Raw genomic sequence first — 24,759 nt, 5'->3', positions numbered from 1 at the left:
ATCTCTGCTCTGTCATAGGCTAATTTGGCCGTCAATCATTGTGATGTCCATTTGATTGGTCTAAAAAGCAAATATACAAACGAAATCAGCTTTACGATAAGCAGGACGGAGAGTCTTCCAGAAAATTTCAGAGAACGAGCGAAATTTGTTATTCTGTTGTGAATTTCCAGGTAAGAATGTCCCATTTATCACATCGTTGTTATAGACGAAACAAAATGTAAAACATTTTAAAGACAGAATGTTGTTTTACGTGTGTTCTTTCTAACATTACGCACATTCGTCGGTACAACATGTAGCCGTTGTGAGCTCGAGCGTTAGCTAACAGTAAACAAAACAACCTGGCTGCTTTTAAAGGCTCCTTTTCTCTAATATACCAGCATGAATGAACATATTAGCTAGAGCCTCTAACTATGTTTAGGGGTGTCAGTGCCCTACGTTATATGGGGAATGGAGTCGTCTCTACACTCACACGTTGTGCTAACAATCTCATTTCCTTCGGCCCGACAGGAACTGAAGATGATCGAGGTGGTTTGCAACGATCGCCTGGGCAAGAAAGTCCGGGTCAAGTGCAAGTATCCTTCACATGAACTGTGGAGATAACGCTGAGTAATGCCTCCTGTCACATGTGTAATGTTTGTGTCCACGTACAGCTAACGTTGAGTTAGCTTGAGTTGACACGAGCCTTATTATTTTGTATTTTTTTTTTACTTCAAAGCTTAACATGTAACTGGCACTGTTATCAGAGCAACAAGCCCTTGAAATCTTCATATAACTTATTTTATCTGGCGAATGCTTAAAAGCCCAAAGATATTGTATGTGCAATGGTTTAAGACAAAGACAGGAGACAAATCCTCATATTGGAACTCTCTCTGGTTCCAGCTTCTCAAATGTGCTGTAAAAATCCGCAGCCACAGGTCCGTGCCACCTACTCATGAGTGCACTCTCCATTCATGCAATCCTTACTTTGAACAATACAATATAATTCAAGACAGCTTCCTCCAAGTCAGTTCTAACCCAGGTTGGGTGAGTTGAACCACGCTTGAAGAACCAGGCCCTGTTGGCAGATTCAGTCTTTCTTTAAATGCTATCACGCTGCTTCCTCCTTAACCCCAATGTTTCAGCTCTGAGGATAGCATTGGAGATCTGAAGAAGCTCATTGCTGCCCAGACAGGAACACGACATGACAAGATCGTATTAAAGAAATGGTAAGATGCTCGTCTGCCCTGCTGAACAATAGCAATCGTTCCTGTGGCTGTTTTCTGTTAGCTGCTAAATGTTCCTCCTCTGTTCCCACAGGTACACCATATTCAAGGACCACGTGACTCTGGGGGACTGTATCCTTTAGACAATCATTTCAGCTGCTCTCTTATTGTTGGTAGCTCAGTACTGATACTGTAGCACCAGTTTTTATATTTTCACAGCTTTCTACTTATCTGTCATACATGAAAAGTAAGCATCAGATCATTTTAAGTACTAGAAGTCAATAAATTGTTAAATTGAGGATGGGTGTGGGTGGTGACTCCACATACTGAACGTAGATATACACATACTGTATATGTAGCCTTTGCAAGCCAATAACAGGAAGTGATAATTGTCTATTATGGCCGATACAACAATCAATAAAATACTGATTGTTTCAGCTGTAGAGGGCAATAAATTCATTTTCATACAATTTTTGTGAGTGAATTATGGTTGGCATAAGGGACATTTTACTAACATTATGATAATCTTTTTCTCTTTGATGAAAGGCAGTTATGTTAACTATTTGAAAAAAATGCAACTAATTGCATTTTGTGCACTCTTGACTGAAAACTTTAAATAATTACAAATAATAATTTTGACTTTTATTAATCTGAAATTTTGTTTACCTTTCTTGACTTCGGGTAGAGGCAAAGGTCTGAGCAGCAAAGTATCTTATATTAATATGTTTCCGTGTTTAGATGCTGCTACAACTGATTTGGATGAACTGACCCTTGTACCGGTGGAGATGGTGTCATTGAGATAAATATAGATAAAATACTTATTGTCAGACACATTTTTCTGCATTTTTTTTCTAAAATGTGATGTGATTTGTGGATGTTAACAGTACTAATGTCCTTCTACATTATCTTTAGATGCTTTGGTTAACCAAAGAAGGTATTTTTTTTCTCTTATGAAAACAGATTTTACTGATGCTTTTACCACATTAATGGTGATATAAAGAGCTGTTGTACTTAACCACGACCTCTGCAGATGAAATCCATGATGGGATGAACCTGGAGCTGTACTACCAGTAGATCTGAGGGCTACCGCACGTCAATGACACACAGACAAACCTCTTCCTTGTTAGACACCCACACAGATGGAATCGGTCGCAGGAAACCATCACGATCAGATGGCGCAACTGAAAGAGAGAATGAGTCGTATCTCCAGAGCAGAAAACACATAGACATGACATTGATCTCAGTTTTAGCTCATCATTTCTGCCCACAAATGACATGAAAGACACATTATTGTTATTGTTGTTCTATAATTTTTGTTTTGATATTTTGGAATTAAAGCAGACATTTAACTACCTACAAGGCTGGTGCTCAGTGATATGGTTTCTCATGCAGGAAGAGACTGTAGTTAATTAAACTTCGAAGATTAATGCCCATGGTTTTGAAACGAGATGTTCTACAACCACACAAGGGTGTAAAGTTCAAGTGTACACTTCGTTTGTCCAGGTTAGTTGTACATAATAAAAAAAAAAAGATATTCATCATGTCAGCAGAACAAAAGTTTTATTCACATCACTCGACAGTCATTAGATCACAAGTAACAGCACCTCTCTCACTCGCACACAGCCACACTCGTGCATATGGGTTAATGCAACAGATGGAAACCAGGTACCACACAGACCCCTACACATATAGTATAATATGGGACAACACATGGAGCCACATCAGCAGTAGTCAGAATAATCCTCCTCCACATAGTTGGCTGGAAAGAACCCCACCTGGAAACACAGGAGCAGCGCAGGTCAGATAAGACGCCTCAACACCTGTAATTTTGTTCTTTTTTTTTTTACGTGCTGATGTGTGTAAATGCCTCACCCGGCCGTACACCTCTCCTTTCCACCAACCACTGTGACCTTTCTTGGAGAGGATCTTGATGGTGTCTCCTTCCTGCAGTGACAGCTCTGAGCGGTCCCTTGCTGAGAAGTCATACCTGGCCCTCGCCATGCCAAAACTCCTCATGCTGCCTCCTGTCAGACGGGGCAGCATGACAGCACGGACAGGCTTAAAAGAATGGCTGGACATCTACGGAAATGACTTCTTTTGCTTTCTTGCAACAGTTTGATGAGAAGGTCGACACCACTTTAACATATGATTGTGGTATCGATCTTCAACTCTCAGCAAGAAAGTGAATATTATTTCCCAAAATGTCGACCTATTGCTTTAACATGATGATGATGATGAGGAGGAGTGTGTGAAGCGACGGAGGTGTACTGTACCTGGGGTGGTGTTTGGCGTGTTGTTGGATGAGTTGTTTTCCTCTGGTTGTTTGTACGGCGTGCGCAGCGTGGTGTCCACATCCTTGAAGTACTCCTTCAAAGAGTTCTGCTGGTAGAACTGAATCATCTCCTAAAGCAGGAAGAAGAAGAAGAAGAAGAGCGTGAGAAATGTGTGACACAGATGTCAGATGTTGTTTGAGGGGAGGAATCACGTTAAAGGCAGTTTCAAGGTATTTCCTCTGGTCAGTGTTATCAGATTCTGGTCGCACGAGGCTGCGAGACTTACGATTAATCCATTGAAGGCTTTCTTCTCATTGATGCGGAACAGACCCTCAACAGACGTGATCTTAATGTGTCTGATGTCCATGTTGAACCTGTAGGAGCATAAAGAGGGTAACGGATAAAAGATAGAGAACAATAAAGCAAGAGGTAAATGGTGACGTCAGCATCTTTAGTTTTACTGCTGAATGGTGTCGCTGTTCCTCTCAAAAGAAGGAAAACAGATGTTTCGACTTCCACTTGATCAAATGAATGGCTTTCATATGACAGTGGCTTCGTAGGTCGTGTCCTAATCCTTTGTTAGTTGCATTTCCCTGCTTTTGAGAGGAAGTGATACCTGAGCTCACAGACATTCAAATAGTCTATCTAAGCTTTGCTAAGGTCGTCATTCATTTATAGGTCAAAAGACATTCTTGGTGTACGTTAAAACTTGGAAAAAGTTTGTACACATGAGGCACTTTTTCATTTGGGTTACAAGCAACCTCGTTTAAATAAATGAATCCCTAAAATGTCAGAAAATAGTAAAAATGTTCCCGCTGAGCTGACAACATTAATTCACTATTAAGGCAAAGAAAAGCAGCAAGTCTTTACAGTTAAGAGGCTGAAACAGAATTTGGGGCTTGAACATTTCATTGACTATATTTCAGCATGTGGTTGTATGACCTGCCTCACTCTGAAATAACATCATTGAGAAGAAGATGAAACAATATTATAATGTACATGACATCTAAAGGCCAGTTTTTACCCATACATCTACACACTCCCCCAAATAAAACTGAACTTACTTGATGCTGATCGCGTACTCTCCTCCTTCTTTCTGCCGCACCAGGAAGGTTCCATCCGACCGGGACATTAACAGGTTCTTGGCAGCGGTTCTGTCCATGTTCCCCGCGTACCTTCAAGCACAGTGAGAATCAGAACGTCACTCTTTGCTTAAAGAAAGATGGTGTAACGTTTGAAAGATGAAATAACACAATCTGTATTCTCTTTCATTATCTGTTTATTCAGCAGCCTCCACTTATGGGTTTAAACAGGAGGGGTTATAATGGGCAGCAAATCATTTAATTAAATGTTTATGTACTGATTATAAAAGCAAAATAAGTGGGTGCAAACTGTCGCAGTTAGCTGTTTTGGTTTTGTTTCACTCCTTTGTTTCAGTCATATTCCATGTTGCCACCAGGTGGCACCAAAGCAGCCCGTTTTCAAATTGTAGACATTGTGACTTAAAGGACAATACCAGTGTTTTTACAAGCTGTTTTTGATTTTATTCATTGTTATTTGCAGCACTGTCAGTCCTCTGGAGTTGGATATGTTTGTTATTACCACAAACTGAACAGCAGAGAACAGTGATGATATGATCGGTGACTAAAAACTAAATGGAAACAATGGTGTGAGCTGCTAGATCCCACCAGTGTCACAGTACAGTGTGACACACCAGTACTTTTCAGTATCTGGTTCTGTTTTTGAGGCCATTGTTTTCTGTCTGTTCTGCCCATTGCAGTGCACTGCAATACAGGAAGAGGTAAAGCAATGAGGTTGACAGTTGTTTGATGAGCAAGCGATTTAACCCAGTTCCTGTTAATACTCACCAGTGGAAGCCAGTCAGGTCAGGGGTCGGCCTCTGGGAAAAGGTGAGATCACATAGAGGTTAGATGTAAAACTCTGTAACAGTCTGCGGTAAAGGTGGTAACTGTTAATGTTGGTTTTCGGGGTTTCAGTACAGCAAATAGCCAACCTGTGCAATCTGACACACCACTGGGCTTAACTGCACAGGTCTTATGGCTAATGTCTGAGGCTTTTGTGGCGTTTTCAGTTCGGTGGATGGTGTCTGCTGTTTAGGAGCTTATGTTGGCGGCTGCATCGTACTCACAGAGACGTAGGGCTGAACTTTTTGGCAGGGGAACCATCCCACTTGTCCAGCAGTCAGGTTCCTTCCCTGAGTGACACACACACAACAACAAATCACACAAACGGACCGGGTGGACCAAACAGTCGTCCTGACATATAAATGAATCACCAGATCGACATGACAAACCACAACACCTACGAAGCAGACATTGATCTGAGGCTTGTATGCAGGGATTATTGAGGAGGACTTGCGAAGGGAAGTGATGAATCAGAGATGAGTGAAGTCACAAGGTGCAATCCCCTGACTCTCTCTGTGTCAACACTTGTAACAGTCATGAGAACAGTTTGAGAGGAAAGCCACTTTTCTGTAGGAATGCAGTTTAAGGCATTGACTGCATTAACTGTAGCTGCAGAGGAAGATTCGATATCATGGGGTTCATGTTAAGTCTCTTATTTGATATTTCCTCGCTCCTCAGTCCTTCTCGTCCACCATCCTTGAGGCCATATCAAAGAAAACAGGGCAGCCTTCAAAGAAGCCTTTTACTGCTCGACATGGCAGCTGATCGGACCGATCTGCCACCATCACTGGAGTTTCACAACACAGCGTGAGAAAGACAGATAAATTAAACTCAACTGTGTCACTCTCAGGTTTTATACTTCCTGATTCACCATCTACTCACACGTTTGTGTTAACTGTGGGTCTGAACAACAAAAGGACCACAAGCAACTTTCTTCCTTGATGAGAAAGAGTTTTCTTTTCACGTTCTGTAATTTCCTCCATTAATTCTTGTTATGGATACAATTAAAGTCAGAGAGAGCTCAGCATAGAGAGAGAGGGAAAGTCTCTCTGTCAGCAAGAAACACGTTTTACATCATTTATCATCATTTCCATTCAGTCACACGTGAGGCCGATAATCCCTGAGCATCGGGTTGGATATGGTTCCACATTTGCAATTTTCCCTGAAACATTCAGCCTAATAAATGACCTCCAGTGTTCAAAACTCCCCATAATCATATTCTGGGTTATTACATAATGAATTCGGCCTCAGAATATCAATAAATACAGATGCATATAATGAGTAAATAATATAAATGCACTCTGGCAGCAGAAATGCTTCCTGTGCCTCTGAGCAGGACACAGACTGAAGGTTGTTGTTGATGAGCAGGTGTTTGTTAAACAGGTAACAGGCGACAGAGAGAAAACGCTGCTGCTCTGGCACTGATAATGCCAGAAGCAAATTCATCAGTAGTCTCTACAGCTGCTAAAGCAGACTGCTGCTGATCCAGCTGTGATCAGCCGCCATCGCTGCATGTGACGCTTCAGACGAAAGGAGTTTCTCTAAAAACAGATTTTCTTGTTTCATTCGGACTCTCCATGCATCTGCGGCTCAATGGAATTCAGCCATTAGGTTTCATTTATTTTCCAAATCAAAATCCGTTAAATGAATCAAATAGTAGAGGCATCAAAGCTGGCTGGGCACGAGAGAGGAAGATAGAGATGAAAATAGGAGATGAGAGGAAATGACAAAAGAGACTGAAAAAGGCAAAAGCATCTCACACCTGCATGTTAACCACACAAAACAAGGCTCGAAAACACACTAAAACCAAACACGAACCCCCCCCCCAGCTTTAAAAGTGCCGATGCCTGTGTGCAGTGTTTCCCACCAATTAAGGAGACTGTGGCGGCCCTCCACAGTCTCGTTTGGGCCCGCCACAGTCTCGTCCCCCTCCCCCCCCCCACCTAAAAAATAATAATAATAACCAGATCCGTCAGTCAGCCGATTACACAGCTGTAGCCTACTCTACTCTATAGCCCGCGAGCGAGAGCGCGCGCGTGAACACACACGCACGCGCCAACAGGTCGCGTTCATAGACGGTCCTACTGTCTGCTGCATTTGGCGCGATCCGCATCCATACAGTCTATGATCCATACATGACAGCAGGCCGGGACGGCATTTCAAGATTGTGTGAGGTAAGTGTAACTTCCCTTTTGGGCAGGTATCAAGTTCGATAACGGAGCAGTGTCGGCCATGTTGCTGATCTCATTGCACCAGTCAACTTCTAACATACCAAACAGAGTCTAACTTTCCGCTATCCCTCGTGCTGATTTCCCGGTAGCTAGCTACTTGTCCGCTATTTCTCCCTCTCCCGCTCGCGCTATTTCTCTCTCTCATCCCTCTGTCGTTTGTGCTCTCTCTCTACCCGTTTATAAAAATTAACATGAAATTAATTATTTAATATCTCTCGTCGGCGAGAAAGAAAAAGAAAAGAAAAAGAAAAGAGGGATCCGACAGCACTGAGTCGGGGACTCTGCCACAGCCTTATCGGTGAAGAGGGGTGAGGTTATGGCTTAAAAGCTGTGGGGGGGCAGAGGGTGCGGCTGCCCCGGGCCCACGGTTATGAGGGGGCCCATCGCAAGGCTGATGCCGAAAAAACAAAAAGGGAAAGTCGGTCTCTTACTGCTGTATTTGTAAAGATATAAGTGTAAAAAAAAAAAAAAAAAAAAAAAACGGGGAGAAAACAGTCTGAATCAGAGCGTTTCTGAAGATTAAGAGGACATGCCACCTCTCTTGCACTCTCTCTCTCTCTCTCTCTCTCTCTCTCTCTCTCTCTCTCGCTCTCGCTGTGCGTGTGTGTGCATCTGACAGAAAGTGACATCTGATTGAAGTGCGGGCGTCTGACCCAGGTTTGAGCAAATTATTGGTAAAATCCACGGCGCTGACCATGGTGCAGAGTGTGTCAGTAGTGTCACAATAGTGTGTTATGGACAGCAAGTGTTCTTTGTTCATCGTTTTGTTTGACAGTGAAGATTGTTCACATGATTGATGTTAAGTTTTGTATGCTCTAAATGAATGAACGAGTGAGTGAATGAACAAATGAACAATTGATTGAATGAGTGAGTGAATGAATTAATGACTTTGTGTCATGGTTTTTTTTTTCAAGATTAAATTTGAAATATTCCTGATATGCCTTTGTATATTCTTAAGGATGATACCAACCTGTTATGTTCATATACAGCAATTTATATTACATTCAGTGGTCTCAAAATGCCCTAAAGAGATACATCAGGCTTGAAAACGTACACACACACCCAACCCCGAGGGTCAGAGACCCTCCCACCACAGTCTCCTAAAATCCTGTGGGAAACACTGCTGTGTGTGATTTTTCACTTTACCTCCCACCATGGCAGGTCAACGTCGGCCCGCGTCAGCTCGATGATGTCACCTCTGGAGAGGTGAAGCGGTTGGCCGAAGCCCACGGGGGGCGGCGGCAAGCCATAATACTCCTGACACACCTCCATCTTAGGAAATCCTGAGACAGAGCGAAGAGGAGGGAGAGGAGACGATGAGATGGGAGGAGGGGATCTGACAATGAAAGCACTTTCATCCAATCACATTTTTCTTTTCCTCTTGAGCATTTAGGATGCTGTTCTGGAGAATAATCACGACCCCTACAGTGAAAGGTCCTGCTCATGTTTGGTGCCAGATTTCTGAAAGTAAAAAATATGCTGTTTACAAATATTATACATGGATTTCTTACCAAGGCTGGTGTGTCCGGAGGACCTGTGTGTTTTATTCTGGAGGATCAAAAGACAAAAAACACTGGAGCAATCGCACCTCAAGTTTGATCATTTGCAAGAGTTGAATCAAACAAATCATGCTTATTCATCACCTCTTTACAGTGTCAGATAAACGCAGTCTTACCTTCCTCAAAGTGCCAGCATGATCTGTAATTTGAAGACAACACTCAGTGACTGCACTTATATGCACAAAGTATTGATTACGATGGCCAATGTTAATTAATATTCCACTATTATTCTTGTTTACACACAGCTGATTATCAAACACAGCCTCCCTCTGCCATTAGTTCAACCACCTCCTTAAAAAGGTTGGCATCGTAATATTTGCACATATCTAAAAACCTGCTGACATCCAAGTATTTGATAATGTTTAAAAGTAGATGTGCTTCTCCTTCTGACCAGAATGTGGGCTTTTCTTTTGTGCATGCATCTCTAGCTCTAACAGAGCTGACTGTAAACAGGCAAGAGGCCGTGTGTTAGAAAATGTAGTAAAAACCTCAAGTGAGACGTATATTCTGCATACATGTCCATAATATCAGCATATCCCACGCGTCTTAATTGGAAAATGCTCCAGTTGGAATAAGGTCTAATCTGGAAAATTCAACCTGAATATGCTGTTTACATGACCCGCATCATAATTACAATATTGTCATAATCGGCATGATAGTGGAATATTAGTGTGCATGTAAATGTAGTTTGTAGTATTTAAAGACATTAACCCACGTACACAGACCTGAGTTTCGTCCGCAGGCAGGAACTCTGCCTAAACACTCTTTATGTGCAGCCATTTTACAGCGCGTGCAGCGATAACCCTGGAAAAATATCCCCCTGTAACAGACAGACAGACGGATTCAGCCTCAGTGGACAAGTTCCTTTTATGAATTGTCGCCAAGAGAGAACTGAGAGAAACAACTAGAGAGAGGAAGCACCTTAACAGCATCGAGCAGGCCTTGCAGCTGGTGGTGTCCTCGAAGCAGTGCATCTGGAAGTCATGGTTGTTGGCTGCACAGTTCTCTGGACACATATTTGACCTGCAACCATGAAGGACAGCTGTTTTGACCATGCTGGGTAACAAGCCTTTACAGAGCTGGTTTTCACTGGCAGGTGGTTTGATTTTGGTGAATGTAAAAAAGACGCTGCTGCACTCTGTCGAGACTGCACCTATTTGGTGTTTCTGAGACTGAGGAAGCTAACAGTAGCAGCAACACAGCGATGGTCAGATTGCAAATAACACAGTCAACAAATCATGGGATGTGTGCTGATGCACTTTGAAGTTGAGCAATCAGCAAATCTGCAACTCAAAACCATCATGACAAGCAGCTACAGCTAAACTTTTCAGGTCAGCGTCTGTCAACAGCGACGAAACGAAGAGTTCTGCTTCTCCTGTGAGGTGTTATACATTATATCATTTACGTGGATCAGCTTAAATAATAAATTAACTTAAACCTGCAATTATGTCTTTTAGCTCCATTTTCGGTCTCTACCAACTCCTGAGGGAGATACCTGACTCTTAGGTGCTAAACGCTCCACTCTCAGGTCTCTCTGCCTGCTGTGTGGTGCTGGGCTGGTAGTGTACAGAGGGTTTCTATGAAGTTGAAAATGACTGTGAGTGAGAATGAACCGCTAAAGTAAAACCAAAACAATTACCTGAGAGATGCTATAAAGCCCGATGTGAGTTTGTCAGTGCAAGCAACTCATTTCACATTATACCTACCCACAAATATTGATCATAGCTGCTTTAATTTCTGCCCAACTTCAACATTATGAATCAAGTTGCTGCCTGTCGCTGTGTGCAATCACTACATTGCTGCAAACGGCACCCTGTCACTCTAATCTCTGGTGTGTTTCCATGTTTAAAGTATGTGCATATGTGTGTGTGTGTGTGTGTGTGTGTGTGTGTGTGTGTGTGATAACTCACAGAGCCATCTCAAACTGTTCCAGCCATTTCTTCTTCAGCTCTCTGGTTTTGAAGAATAAATCGTACCCACACCTCCCATAGCAGTCCAGCAGGAGGAACGAATAGGACCACTGCTCACACACACGGACACACACTGTTAGCTTTACAGATGCCAGACAGATGTATTGTCTGGTATAACTGGTGCTACAGAGCAAGAGAAAGACCTTCTTATTGTCCTTTTCTCCTGTGGTTTCATCTCGTATCTGGTAGTTCTGTAGTTCTATGATCTCCTTTAGCTCGAAAGTCTCTCCGCTCTTCTTTTTACACACGAACATGGCCTTATCGAAGAGGAACGCATACCTGAGGAAGAGCCAAACATACGCAGATACAACCCACGGTTAGGTACGTATGTGGCATTCACACAGGAAAAATACGCCGGGGCATAAAGAACACACACCTGTCCTGTTTCGACTTTTTCTCCGGGCTGCAGATCTTCAGCTCTCCGTCGATCTTGGGGCGACCATAAAGAGCTAGAGACTGAGTCTGAAGAGCAGAGGAGGGTGAGGATGAGTCAAGGAAAACAACATCTCAGCCAAAATAGCCTAAAAAGTGAAACACGTGACCTCACCATATTTTCTATGGACAACTGGAAGGTGGTGATCTGTCTGATGATCTCATTGTCTCGTTTCACCTCGTTCACACACTGCGCCAAGTCCTGGAAACACACACATGGACGAATTAATGCATGTTTCATTATCATAAAGCAGCGACTGACATAAACACACATTCACACTCACTCTCATGGCATCAAGAGCTGTGCGGAGGTTCTCTTTGTCTGTGGGGTCAGTGGTGTGCTTCACCAGCTCCTGCAGGCACAAACTGACAAATTATACACTAACTGGAAAAATGCACATGCATGGGCATAATGCAGCTACACGCACACAAATAAAACACACACACCTGTACACACATACCTGTAACAGCAGGTGATATTTGAGGACTCTCTGCATAGGGACCATGAGCAGATCTCTGAGAGAAAAACGGCCACTATTTGCTCTGTTTGAACACTCCTGAGAGAGAGCGAGAGTGAGAGTGAGAGAAGGAAGTGAAGATCCGCAGTAAACCAAAGATGATTTAAGAGGATGTTGTGTGGCAGAGTCAGCCTTCCCGCCAGTTACCCTCACGGCCAAAAGCAGTATAGAAGCAAGAAATTACCCTTTGGCAAAGAAAGCATTTCCTATGTAGACCTTCATTACACAGTTCTGTGAAACTGATGACAGGACACTTCAAACAGCTCACATGGTCAGTTATTAATCTTCGTATGATATATTTTTAAACACTTCTGATTGTGCCATAAAATATTTTTGTGTCATCTCAGTGTAGGGTCAAAGGAAAGAGGCCAGGATACACAGAGGCTTAAGTAAAAGACAGTAAAACACACCAGTGTGTCCCTGTGATTAATACTTTTACGGCCACTCCCCCAGTCCTTCATGCTGCTAAATTCCTCTCTTGGAGTGCACTTTTAGAAAGGACGCCGCGTTCAAAGATTACGTCCATTTTTTTGATGAAAGTTGCTCATCCTGCACATATGCCAGAAAAAAATGTCACTTCCTGGTTTGTTTTTAGTTAGTTTCTTTCCCACAGACACATTTTACCATTTCATAAGATCAGTAAATACCTTCTGTCCCAGTTAAGGTGACCTGTCAGATATTTTTTTGTTGTTCTTGCCACTGGGACAGACTGGCAGCAGGACTGACTCTACCACAGAGTATCCAGCTCCCTCAGTACAGAAGTACAATGTACCCAGAGTAACCAGTAGGATCCAGAAATACTGCAACAACTACATGACCTCTCGCCGGCTTCTCACTGCTGAACAATGCCTATACTGTTCAGCCGGGCCAAGCTTCTCGACTATGTCAGTCTGATTTTGCAAAAACCTTAAAGTTTGAACCTTAAAATGATCCAAAACGACTTCATGCCTTCATCCGAAAACCACACGTCCTGCTTATTATGTGCATGTTATGGTACATCTGAAAACCTATCGTTCAGTGCAAAGTCACACATCCCCTTTGCTTCTGTTTCAGCGTGTGTGTCCTCCTCACCTCCAGTTTCATTTTGATATCCTCCCTCACATTCGAAAGCTTGTCTAGATGTTTCGTCGCCGTTTCCACCTGGCTACAGTAACGACCGTACAGTAAGAGCCTGGGGGGGTAAATACATTAGCATATTACAACATGCATGTATTTTTGGTGTTAATGCATGACAGAAACATTTGTGTGTGTGTGTGCGTGTGTGTGTGTTGTGTACCTCTCCTTGTAGTTCAGAAACACCTGGTACAGGTTCTTGGCTCCACAGTGTAAGATGGAAGTCCGGACCTCCTCCAACAAAGTGCGATGTGTGTTGGCCAAATCCTACAAATGCACGTATGCAGAGAACATGCAAACAAGGTGAATGCATGAAGGTAAACCTGTACACGTGACCAGGTGTGCAGATGATCTCTGCCGTACCTCTATGTTGATGAAGATACTCTCAATGTCTTGAGCCTGGAGAAACTTTTCAAGAGGCTTCATAAAGTGCTGCACAGAACAGAAAGCAAGGCCGTTACTCTGTCTTTAAACAGAAATGTCTGTTTGCATGCTTGTGTGTATGTCTGTGTACGAGCGTGTCTTCAATTGAAAAGGCATGCTCACCTGTAATATAGATTCCAGTGTATCAGAGTATTTCTCTTCTGTCTGTCGGATCTCCTGCAAGCAGCACTCTCGTTTGTCGACTCCAGTCTTCTGCTGCTGCATAAACACACACAAAAATTGGAGCATGAAGGGACCAGAGGACATTTTCCAAACGATATTTTGTCTGCTGTGTTTTTTTTTATCTTAATCTACACAATCTGTTTTCTGTGGTGCTGAACACTAGAGGCAGACCTTCCAAAACAATCTGTCTTAAGCCTCTGTCACCCCTCCAACGTCGAGCGCTTCATTGGTAGTTAAATTTCTTAAATTGATGCTTTTTTGGTTGTTTTTGGAGGGAATTTGTTCCACTTGTCTCACACAGACCACAATGGAAACAGCACTCTAACTGATGTGCAACTATTTGTCAAAAATGAAAAAAGGCTACAGTTCTACAGCAGGGGTTTTCAATTTCAGTGGCATTTTTGCATTTCTATTCCCTTGAGGTGCTGTTAATTTCTGACTCCTACTCCTCTGAGGCTTCATTTGCACCAGCTCTAACAGTGTCTCATGACCAGATTGTGCCTTTATGAATTATGTAGCTGGGTGACATTTACACATAATGCCTCTCCTGGATGGAGCTGCTGTCTGAAGTTATCTGTTAATGTAGCTCCTGTCTGCAAATGGAGACACATCTGACTGCACAGCCCTAAGTGGTTTGGGTCAGTGGTTCCTGGAGGTCATTGCAGACGTGAAATCATTAGTTATCACTTTACTTGGGTCTATATCGTCGAATATTCTGTTCTCTGTGTCACAGTGACTTGGAAGAGAGGCTCCACTTAGTGAGGCAACATTGAAAAACACATGCTCTGTGACACATGAGCACAGAAGGAGGGCTTTGTCCTGTGCATGTGAATGTTGTTGTTAAGGGATATGAGACTGCAAGATTGCTGTTCAGAACATGACTTTGTGACATCTGGCCAGATTTTGGGTTTGAGGTGTTATGTTGTGTTGGCTCCTCTCACAGCTTCAGGTTGCTCATCCGTCCTCATCAAGTCTTCATAGATCTCGTCTCCTTCGTTCTCCTCGTCCTCCACAAAGTCGTATAAGTCGTCATCCTCGTCCACTGTGTCGCTGATGCACATGATACATACACACAGCACTGTTACCATCATTATATGTGTTTAGTCTTAATTACTAACTGTAGGGAGCATCACTGTTTCACTCCACAGAGAGGTCAGAGGTCAAGAACAACACCTGCGCACAGCAGGTGGTGGGTGTTCAATGTGCTGTTTAAAGATACTGGAGCAGGATCGATACTCGAATCACTGGAATTATTCTGTTCTCTTTTCTTTCTGTTCACAGGTTTCAGCTGAAAACACTACAGGTGTATTTTTTGAGATTACGACGGACAAAATGGTGAAGATAGTGTGTGGCCATGTTTGACGTGTTGAAATTATTAAACAAAATTACTACATGAGCTCAAGAACACTTTAAAAAACTGTCAGTAAACACAGTTTGTTCGTAAAAGATTCCATTCTGTCTGTTTATTAATGTTTTACACAGAGTCCTAACTTTGTTGGAATCAATGTTGTCAAAGCAGTATTTTGTATATTAATATCTGGGGCTCATCTCGCCATAAATCTCCTCATTTGATTTTACAAACTTAATTCAATCACTTTCAAGTACTTAAGATTTCATTACCAGTAAATTAGATGAATGTGAAAGTGCTTCTCAGAAAAGGTCAAAGAGCTGCATCATTAAATTTGTTTTGGGAGGAGATGATTATTTCAAAGAAAACTCCTCCTCCTCAGTCTCTTAATGCCTCATATTGCTCAAATGGCAATCTAAAGGCCATATGGTATGGGGGCGTCAGAGTAAACTCCATTATTATTATCAGTATTGGTTTTGTTTAATAAACTTAAGGAAATTCTGCTTTGTATTTTTATTTGTGTTTTGCATTTATTTGTATTTTTACATTTGGCTTGGACTCTATGTATGCAAAGTGTGTGCATGTACTGTGATGTTCTTACTATGACACACACTGACAGTGGACTCCACTGTGCGTATTGGGAAGGATGAATCACTGGTGTAACCATGTACAGTAACAGACCAAAGGGAGATCTGGAACTCATCTGTGTTTCAAACTGTTTTAAGATACAAAACAATTAATTGGTCACAGTATTTCAACATAATTGAGAAAAAGACTTACTCTATCAGGTCAGAGAGGCTGCTGTAGGTCTCATCATCAGCAGTACATCCCTCCAGAGGAAAAGGCCTGGAAGAAAGGAAAGTGTGTGAGTGTGTGCTTGTAGGTGATGGTGGTCGAGAAAGAGTGCAGGGAGAACGACAAAAAACAGTGCAGGAGATCCAGTACAACCAGTTATGTGTTGAGCAGACAGTCATCAAAAGCCATTAAAATGAAGACTAGAATCTACAAAACAACAAAAGTTTGGTCATTGAAATCAGGAGTTTACAAGTAATTCCTGCTGGGTTTAACCAGTGCTGCACTGCTCCTTCACATCCAGACTGTGGAGGTCAGAAATGGTGCTTGAATGTTATTTCTTCCCAAAGTCAATAACCAATTTCAGACGAGTGCTTTGAGACTGAATAACCTTCATCTCTCAGAGGAGGCGAACATCTCTGCCTCTCCTGCCAGTTTTAACGATGATCAGATTCTTCTATACGATTTCTATCACATCCAAATGTTAACAAGAACGGCACTTTTAAATCAGCAGCTCTTTACTTTAACACAACCTACTTAACACATATAAGCAGTACACACATTAAATGAGTGCTTCATTACTTACTGTGAGCAGACAGTGTTTCGTGTGTGTCATAGTGTTTATTTATGTATTTGTCATCTGTAACTCCTCCTGTGGGCGGAGGCCGAGTGGAGACTCGTGTATGAACAGATAATGATCATAATACAGTATTGGTGGAATGTAACTAAAGTTCATTTAAGTACAGCCTTGAGTATTTCCATTTTATGTTACTCTATCGTACTGGACTACATTTTGAAGGCAAACATTGTACATTCCACTACAATCATTTTGGCAACTTTAGTTACTTTACATATTATGATTATCAATACAAAATCCAAACAACTAATAAAAGATCAATAAACTTAGTATTTTTACAAATTAAGCCAATGATCAGTACATGAAGTAGCTGAAAGCAGGTCCTTGTTTACCAGCTGCAACATTAACGATGCTTCAATATTAATGCATCAAGAATTGTAATTTAGTAACATAAAGTATATCTTTTAGTACTTAAAGTATATTTTAATGCTAATACTTGCTGTGGTATTGCTACTTTTATTTAAGTCTTAGATCTGAGTATTCTTCCACCACTGCAATAGAGTAAAATGCAGCTGTAATAATACAGAATCTCATCATGGGAGAAGTTACGACTATTGTACATTAATAAACATCGGAAATGTCCTTATATCTGTGTACAACTACACACAACTACATTACAGTGTGTAACTATGTATTAAATGTTTATATTAAATGTTATACACTGCTTATAATGCTCAAGGGGGGGCGGGGGACATAAACACCTAGAGTACGTAACAGAGGAAGGAAATGACTTACTGCAATCCTCTTTGTACAGCAACGGATGAATGAGAGAGGGTGGACAAAGTGTGTATGACCTGTCACACACACACACAGACACACATACACAAGGAGGTATATGATTAGCATATGTTTCACACTTTAAACCCTGACACTGAATGACTCTCCTCTGAGCCGGTTTCACTCTCATTGGTTCACAGTTTGACTGTTTCACTGAGAAGTGCAGCATCATGATCAGTGATCTCTAATTTCATGCCAACAATCAGTCACACAGGCGTCCAAAAGAAACTGTTTGTTCTCCCTGAGTAAGCAGCGACATCAGAGAGCTCAAATATCTCTTATCTGGATTAATGTGTTATATGTGTTAATCTTTTAGAATTGTGATATAACCAGGAAAATAACAGGCGTTAAGTTCCTTGGATTTAATTTTCATTTTATTTCCATTCAACATTAGTTTTCCCTCTCTAAAATCACCTCTGACTTCTGTTGTTAAAACTTTCTCCCACAGTGAGAAACATAAATTCAAAGGTTGCCTTCCAGAGTTCTGCACTTTCTTTCAGAGACAAATAAAAAGGTGAGCTTGTCATAAAACTTCTGGTGATATAAAATATATATACTGTCCAAATAAAGGCTATGTTTCTCAGTCAGTTCTGCTGTGCTTTGCTGTCTGAGTAAGGAGGAAAGACGCAACAAGAAGTGAAAGTCTGTAAGATAAAAAAAACACGTGAATAGACTGATTAACAGCTCTACTGCCACAAAAGAGTCGTTTTCAGCAAGACTTTAAAGAAAAAGTGTGACATTTTGGGAAATAAGCACAGTGACTTTCTTGCTGAGAATTAGATGAGAAGATGGATTCTGCTTTCATGTTTGTCCATTTAACATGAAGGACTGGAAACAGCTAGCCTGGTGCTATCAACACGTGAGAAAATCCACCCGCCAGCACCCCGAAGCTCACTTATTAACACATTATGTTTTATTTGTTTAATCCATACAAAAATGACACATAACTGGTAAATCTGCAAGCTTTACTGGTGCTGGTAGGTGGATTCTGTCAACTCTGGACAGAGCCTAGCTGTAACCCAGCTGTTTCCAGTTTTTGTGCTAAGCTATGCTAACCGGCTGCTGGCTGTAAATTCTTACCTTCTGTACAGACGGGACAGTAGTATAAATCTTTTCATGTAACTCAGAGCAGGGGAGTGAACTGCTGAACTGTTTTTTATTGGTGTTGAACACTAAACTACACAGATATTGAGATTAAGTATCGAGATCAAGCTTTTTATTTGTCTCATGGGGACAGAAAGGAGGAACCACTGTTTCAGCTCCATTTATTCTGAGGCCAGTACAGTGAGCAAAACCTTGAATCACCAAAACACACACTATCCCAGCACCAGCAGTACTAATTGATCAACTGCAGAAAGCAACAAAATATCAGCACAGTTTTGAGGTTTCTGTGCTGGACTGTTGTGCTACTTTATACTTCTTCCTCACTACATTTCAGAGGAAAATACTGTACTTTGTACTCCACTACCTTTATTTCACAGCTGTAGTCTGATTTGACATTGAAAATCACACATTAAGCTTAGAAAATACAAAACATTCTGGTTATTGACAACAAAGCAGTGCATAGCTGGGTCCCATTGCGATGTTTCACATGTCTATGTGTTGTTAGCGAGAGAGATTTTCCTTCTAAACTTCTCACATAGCGTCATTGGAAAAGCAGTTTCAGGCTCAAACCGGCAAAATGATGCAGTGTTTCACAAGAAAAGCAAAGATTAGAGAAAATGAAAACAACTTTGCAAAGCAGAACTTTGTTTTTTTGTCTTTTTCTTTGGAGGGGACCTAACCCACTGGTTGGGAAACACGACTAAAATACTCAACTGTAACTGTGACTGGATTTTTAAATGCAGGACATTAACTTGTAATGGAATATTTTCAGTGTGGTACTACTATTTTTTTAAAAGGATACTTCTTCCATCACTGTAAAACAGACTGTTAATATTACACCTCGCCTGTGTGCTGACTGTATTTTATTGCACTGGGTGATTGACTGGAAGCAGCAGAAGTGAAACAAGAAGCTTAGTGACCGTAACACTGTAAACTGAATAAAAAGACTAAATACTGTAAAAGGATACCACGGTGAGGTTGAGGTCCACCTCCTGCTGACTCATTTTGTTCTTAAAGACGCTGCTTCCTCTTACTTTGTACATACAAATCAAACAAGCGCACATTTCGAATCTCCTTGTGTTCACACTAAAGTGCTGTGGCTGCACTGCATTGAAAGTGAAAGAGATTGTGAAATACTGAATTCATTTGTTCACTCAACCGCTTCAATTTAAAAAAATCACCAAACTGCTTCCTGTCAGGGGTATGTGGGTGTCTGCAAGCTGCAGTGAGGAGTCGGGGCTCTGTTCACGCCTCTGAATTGTAGCACAAAGTGTTTCCCTCAGCCAGGGTTCACAATTACCACACTGTATCATCTAGATAGATAGACAGATAGATAGATCGACAGATGTGGTATGAATTATACCTTTGCGAAGTCTCGAACGTCGAACAGGTCAAAGGCCTCGAACAGTTCACTCTTTCTGAGATGAAACCTCTCCTGACAAACTCCCAGAAACTTGCGGATGTTCTTCAGGCACAGGAACTAAAAACAAACAGAAACACAGACATTCATTTACTTTCACTGAATATTAGTCAATTAGCTGATGAACAGAACATTGATCAACGGCAATTGTGATAACCACGCTAGCAGTTCTGTGAGGCTCATGTCATGTCATGCTAACATGAGCAGAAAGGCAACGTTAATTACGTTTTAATATCAAATATGCTCACCCTTCATTCTAACATTGCTATATAACACGGAAATGTCATTAATTTTTCTTATGTATTATAAAAAGTACATAAAGTACATTTTTGACCTGATGATGGCACTGAATGGAAAGACGGGATCACTAAAGTGATAACAATTCATCCTGAGGGGGACGTGAACATCTGTTCAACAGCCCAATTTCACCGAAAACCCAAAATGTCAGCCTCAAGGTGGTGAAGTTGAAAAATCAGTGAATCACCAAAGTCAGCAGGATTGATCAACTGGGAACCCAAAATATCTCAACATCTGTCAAGTAGATGCTGAGATATTTCACACAAGTAGTGAAAACTTTGACTTTAGGTTAGGCAATCACGGAAGTCTGTAGGACTCATCCTGTGGGGACCATGAACGTCTGTAGAAAAGATCAGATGGTTGTCAAGATATTTCAGTCTGGACCAAAGTGTTGGACTGACACTGCCTTCCCTACAGCTGCTAGCATAGCTAAAAACAAAATGGCCGAGAACTACAGCAGAACATGTGGCAAGATGCACCATAAACACAAATAACTGAGTGCGACAGTCACCAGTGTTCAGCAGCATCTATCAATTCTCTAACACCAAAGTATCGCTGAATATCATGCTGGCACTGCTGTTCATCTAACGGGCAGATTCTTGAACTTTCTAGCGTTAACTGACACAGCTGTCACCAAGCACTTAAAAACTCCACCAACCTCTGTTCAGTCACACGGACCACATGAACAGCAATGAAAGACACAAGTGGAAATGTGTGATACTAAAAGATGCAGTGCACGGGGCAGAATTTTACCACTCGGGTAGAACCACACAGAGAGCGCAGCGCACAGAGCGACTGACATGGTGGTCAGACATACGCCGTTTACATAACTTCCTGAACCAGCTGCTCTCTCTCGCTCGCTCTGTGTCTCTGTCTGCTCAGCAGTGGGAAATGTGGAACTCTAATTTCAGAAAAGGGGAAACGCTGAGTTGTAACTGATACTGCTGCACACATCGCATCACTCAGGGCTACATACATACGTCCTCGCAGCAGCAACTCTTATTGCTAAAGCGCAGGAAAGATACTCTTTACTTGTGTAATGTCATCAAGTGTGTGTGTGTGTGCGTGTGTGTGTGCGTGTGTGCACATGTCTGAGTGGACTCCCATCTTTTGTTAATCACCGGATGTTTCTTAACCACTCTTGACCTCATAGGATTTCCCAGAGTTTCACATGCACGTGTCGAAGCACTTTAACCCCTGAACATGCACATTTAATCCTGTCAGATGTGATTCAAGGACTTCCCTCGAGACATTCGGCCAATCACAGGAGAGCTCGTCTCTGTCTCTGTCGCTCTCTCCTTATCTGTCTTTCTCATGTCTTCATCTCAAATTTTGTGAATTTGCTTTTCTCATTTCTCCCAGGCTACACATGTTTTCAATCCAGTTCGCTTGTCCACTCGTTTATTAGTTGGCATGTTATCCCAAAAACTTCAGTCCATGACCAAACAAGACATCTGTTTCAGTGTGGATCCAGATCCAGATGAACCCAGGAATTTTCAGACAAGATTTCTGAATGGAGCAGTTTGACATTTTGGGAAATGAGCTTATTCAGTTTCTTGCTGAGTTAGATGAGATGATCGGTGCCACTCTCATGCTGTAAGGTAAACATGCTTGAGCTAGCTTACCTTAGCACAAAGTTTGGGAATGGGAAAATGATGGCTTACATTACTAGCTTACATTATGATAAGCTAGCTAAGTTAGCCTGCTGCTGGCTCTAGCATCATGACGCGCAACAATCATGATGCCAGTATCTATATTAGCGAGTAATGTGTAAAACACAAAACATCCGCCACTGTTGTGAGGAAATTTTAATCCTGCTTCTTATATAAACCCCCAGAATTTCAAGAGTTTTCTTCACTTATCATTCATGATTTTAGTCTTATTCTGTCTTCTGTCAAGATTGTGACTACGAAACTCCCCAAACTAGTTGATTTATATTGAAAACATATTGACAAAATGTCTTTGCAGATTCACTTTTTTTGTTTTTTTTTTAAGAAAACGAGACTTTTAGGGTTCAGTAGTAGTTTTCTTCCTTATCATCTCTATCATCCCCTCCACTCTCTACACATGCTCCTCCGATGTGGACAGATATAGATCGCAGCATTTTCCTATCAGACAGCCTCTGGGCGTCAGTGCTGCCACCTGGTTGCTATGGAAATGACCTATGGAAATAGAGCAGGAAGTTTTGTGTGTGTGTATGTGTGTGCGTGTTACCTGGGACATTTGCGGGCGCAGGTTGATCTCTCTCAGGTTCACGGCCTGAGGCAGCAGGTTGTTGAGCAACTGGCAGAGCAGCACGCCATCTCTCAGAGCCTGAGCCAGGTCACACACCTGCCACAGCACACACACACACAAAATTAAACTGAGGAACCAAGACAAGTTGCGTGTCCATGTGCAGATGTTTAACCAGCTGATTTACCTGTGCGCCCTCCCATGTGACCCGGTGGTTATCAGGAAGAACTCGACACTCAATCAACCACAACGCACACTGCCGCCACAACTCCATCTTCGTTTTCTTGAACAATAGGCAGACTGATAGATAAATGGACAGACAGACAGATGGACGCGATGTTCAGTAAACGGAGATCACTCACAGCTGCTCTGTACACCAAGAAGCAGTAAATCAGTTAGTTAGATTTAAAGTCAACGCTCTCCTCACACTCAGAGACCAGTTCGCTTCACAAGAAGCCGAGCAAAGCCGGAGTTCACCGTGAAAAGAAACTAAATGTATTCTGACTTGACGCATCGAAAATTTGCCTGACTTCTGCTCTTGCATCACACAAATACAGTAGCGTTGAACCTCACTTTGTCACAGCTTAACGTCTCCTCTCAGTAAACTAAATCCTGGATGTGGATTGTTCGAGATTACTCAGCCTGAGTGGACACTGAGCAGTCACTCTCGCTCCGTCCTCTCTCTTACATCAATGTGGCCTTCTTCCAATTCAGTAAAATAACAACAAAAGCCACTGCTCCAGCAGAAAACTTCACAATTTCCTAACTGCATATCAGTGTAGGATGAGTGGTACAGTCAGCTCTCACCTTCAGTTTCTGCTGGCAGTTCCTTGTCTTCTTTCTCGATGTTCACCTCCCCGCCTTCCTTTCATTATCTCATTGCCAGACTTCAGTGCTCTCGTTCTGCCTTTCTTCCGTGGTAGGTGTTCTGCAGAGCTGCACTGTGTCGAAGGCTTTTAACTTCATCCCGCAACTTCCTTTTTCCTCTGACGCACCCTCTCGCAGTCGCATTCACACTCACAGACACACACAGACATTCACACATGCATACACACAGAGTTGCTGCTGCTCTGAGTGGTGCAAGTTGATAAAACCAGTGTGATACTTATGTGAAGTGAATATGTGTACGAGAGAGCAGACAGAATAACAGAGCGTGTGTATTGTACAGATGACAAGTTTATAAAAAATAAATAAATGCATTATTCATACGGCTGCCAAACAAAGTTCTAATGAGGGGAAATGACCTAATTTGAGGTAGTCTATGCAAATTGGGTATGTGTTATTCAGGTTTGTGGAGGCAACATGCAAAATTTAGAGGTACCAAATTGAAAGTGTCTTCACAAGGATGTTTTATCGACTTTTATGTCTCTAAAATACTGTATGAATGAAATACTTAAAAAATTACATTTTTTTAAGGGGAAAATACTAAAATCTTGCATTTATGTAGTGTTGAAGAGCTCATGTTTAATTTGTGAAGTCTGCTCTAAAGCTCGACAGCAGAGAGACAAACCCCCATCATGCCCTTTAGAACAAATCCTGGAGCTGCGTCATGAATAATGGAGCAGCTGCTGGGACAGTGACGGCGCCCAGGGGTGATTTTACCAGGATGCGGGAGCATATTTGGATTCACAGCTGGGAATTCTTACAATCAAAACTCATTCATGTGTAACATCTCAAAGAAAATCTCTATGAGTCATAAAGTGTCAACTAGCGATGTCAATTCAAGCCATCGAGCACTGATGTACAACACAGCAAGCAGATTTATTCAAATGCAGTTTGAGGCACAGGTACGTCCATTATGCTACTTTGTACCTCTGCTACACTACAATTAAGAGCGAAACATTGCACTTTTTAGCCCATTACATTACTTTCAATATTGCTGTAACTAGTTACTTTGCAGATTTTATAGAAACATTTGAATTTCAAATATTCATTCATTCATTCATTCATATTATATATTGTTTAATAAATTAAGTATACTATAGTATGTAACATACTTAAAATACACCTCATGACCTGCTAGTGCTTCAACACTAGATGTCAGCCTTATACACATCACCATTTTTCTTGCAGCTACAGTATCTCCAGACATTATGCTTGGACAGACAGTTTGCCAGACTCACCAGCGTGCATGCATGCCTGTCTTTGACCTGACATGTTGACAGCTGCCGAACAGTCTTACACTTTCATATCCCCATACTTGTTTTTCTGAACTCTATCTCTCTCTCATGACAGGTCTCAACCTGCGCTCTCCGCCTCCCGAGAGTTAACACTATTTCCTGTGCTGTGATTTGCTGCTTTCCATGGGGTTCTGTGTGCCCAC

The 24,759-nt window shown here is 41.8% G+C and overlaps 2 protein-coding genes across 4 annotated transcripts; one reads left to right on the top strand and one right to left on the bottom strand.

Annotated features, from left to right (window-relative positions):
• The first annotated feature begins 71 nt into the window (after window positions 1-71).
• ubl5 (ubiquitin like 5) lies at window positions 72-2,561 on the top strand. Its single transcript, XM_076729171.1, has 5 exons — window positions 72-170; window positions 508-572; window positions 1,122-1,205; window positions 1,297-1,334; window positions 2,233-2,561. The coding sequence occupies exons 2-5, from the start codon at window positions 517-519 to the stop codon at window positions 2,274-2,276; spliced, it is 222 nt and encodes a 73-aa protein (XP_076585286.1). The 5' UTR covers window positions 72-170; window positions 508-516; the 3' UTR covers window positions 2,277-2,561.
• Window positions 2,562-2,741: 180 nt separating this feature from the next.
• vav1 (vav guanine nucleotide exchange factor 1) lies at window positions 2,742-23,515 on the bottom strand. Of its 3 annotated transcripts, none has more exons than XM_076729166.1 (29): window positions 23,244-23,515; window positions 22,624-22,736; window positions 22,419-22,535; window positions 19,851-19,967; window positions 17,342-17,400; window positions 15,958-16,023; window positions 14,771-14,879; window positions 13,770-13,865; window positions 13,587-13,655; window positions 13,387-13,490; window positions 13,182-13,281; window positions 12,054-12,149; window positions 11,877-11,945; window positions 11,708-11,794; window positions 11,537-11,622; window positions 11,304-11,439; window positions 11,101-11,210; window positions 10,112-10,213; window positions 9,916-10,010; window positions 9,307-9,329; window positions 9,143-9,179; window positions 8,778-8,914; window positions 5,625-5,690; window positions 5,344-5,375; window positions 4,540-4,650; window positions 3,762-3,849; window positions 3,476-3,605; window positions 3,075-3,226; window positions 2,742-2,977 (listed from the first exon to the last, which is right to left on the bottom strand). In XM_076729166.1, the coding sequence occupies exons 2-29, from the start codon at window positions 22,708-22,710 to the stop codon at window positions 2,924-2,926; spliced, it is 2,535 nt and encodes an 844-aa protein (XP_076585281.1). In that variant the 5' UTR covers window positions 22,711-22,736; window positions 23,244-23,515; the 3' UTR covers window positions 2,742-2,923. The 3 variants fall into 3 exon arrangements, with proteins under 3 accessions (XP_076585281.1, XP_076585279.1, XP_076585280.1); XM_076729164.1 differs by having other exon boundaries at window positions 2,745-2,977; window positions 9,910-10,010; window positions 23,244-23,379; XM_076729165.1 differs by having other exon boundaries at window positions 2,745-2,977; window positions 9,910-10,010; window positions 13,770-13,862; window positions 23,244-23,379.
• Between the last annotated feature and the right edge of the window lie 1,244 nt (window positions 23,516-24,759).

This window comes from Chaetodon auriga, chromosome 4, assembly GCF_051107435.1.
Source record: "Chaetodon auriga isolate fChaAug3 chromosome 4, fChaAug3.hap1, whole genome shotgun sequence".
Classification (NCBI taxonomy): Eukaryota; Metazoa; Chordata; class Actinopteri; order Chaetodontiformes; family Chaetodontidae; genus Chaetodon; species Chaetodon auriga.
The sequence above is the reverse complement of the archived record's forward strand: the minus strand, read 5'-3'. Positions and strand labels throughout refer to the sequence as shown.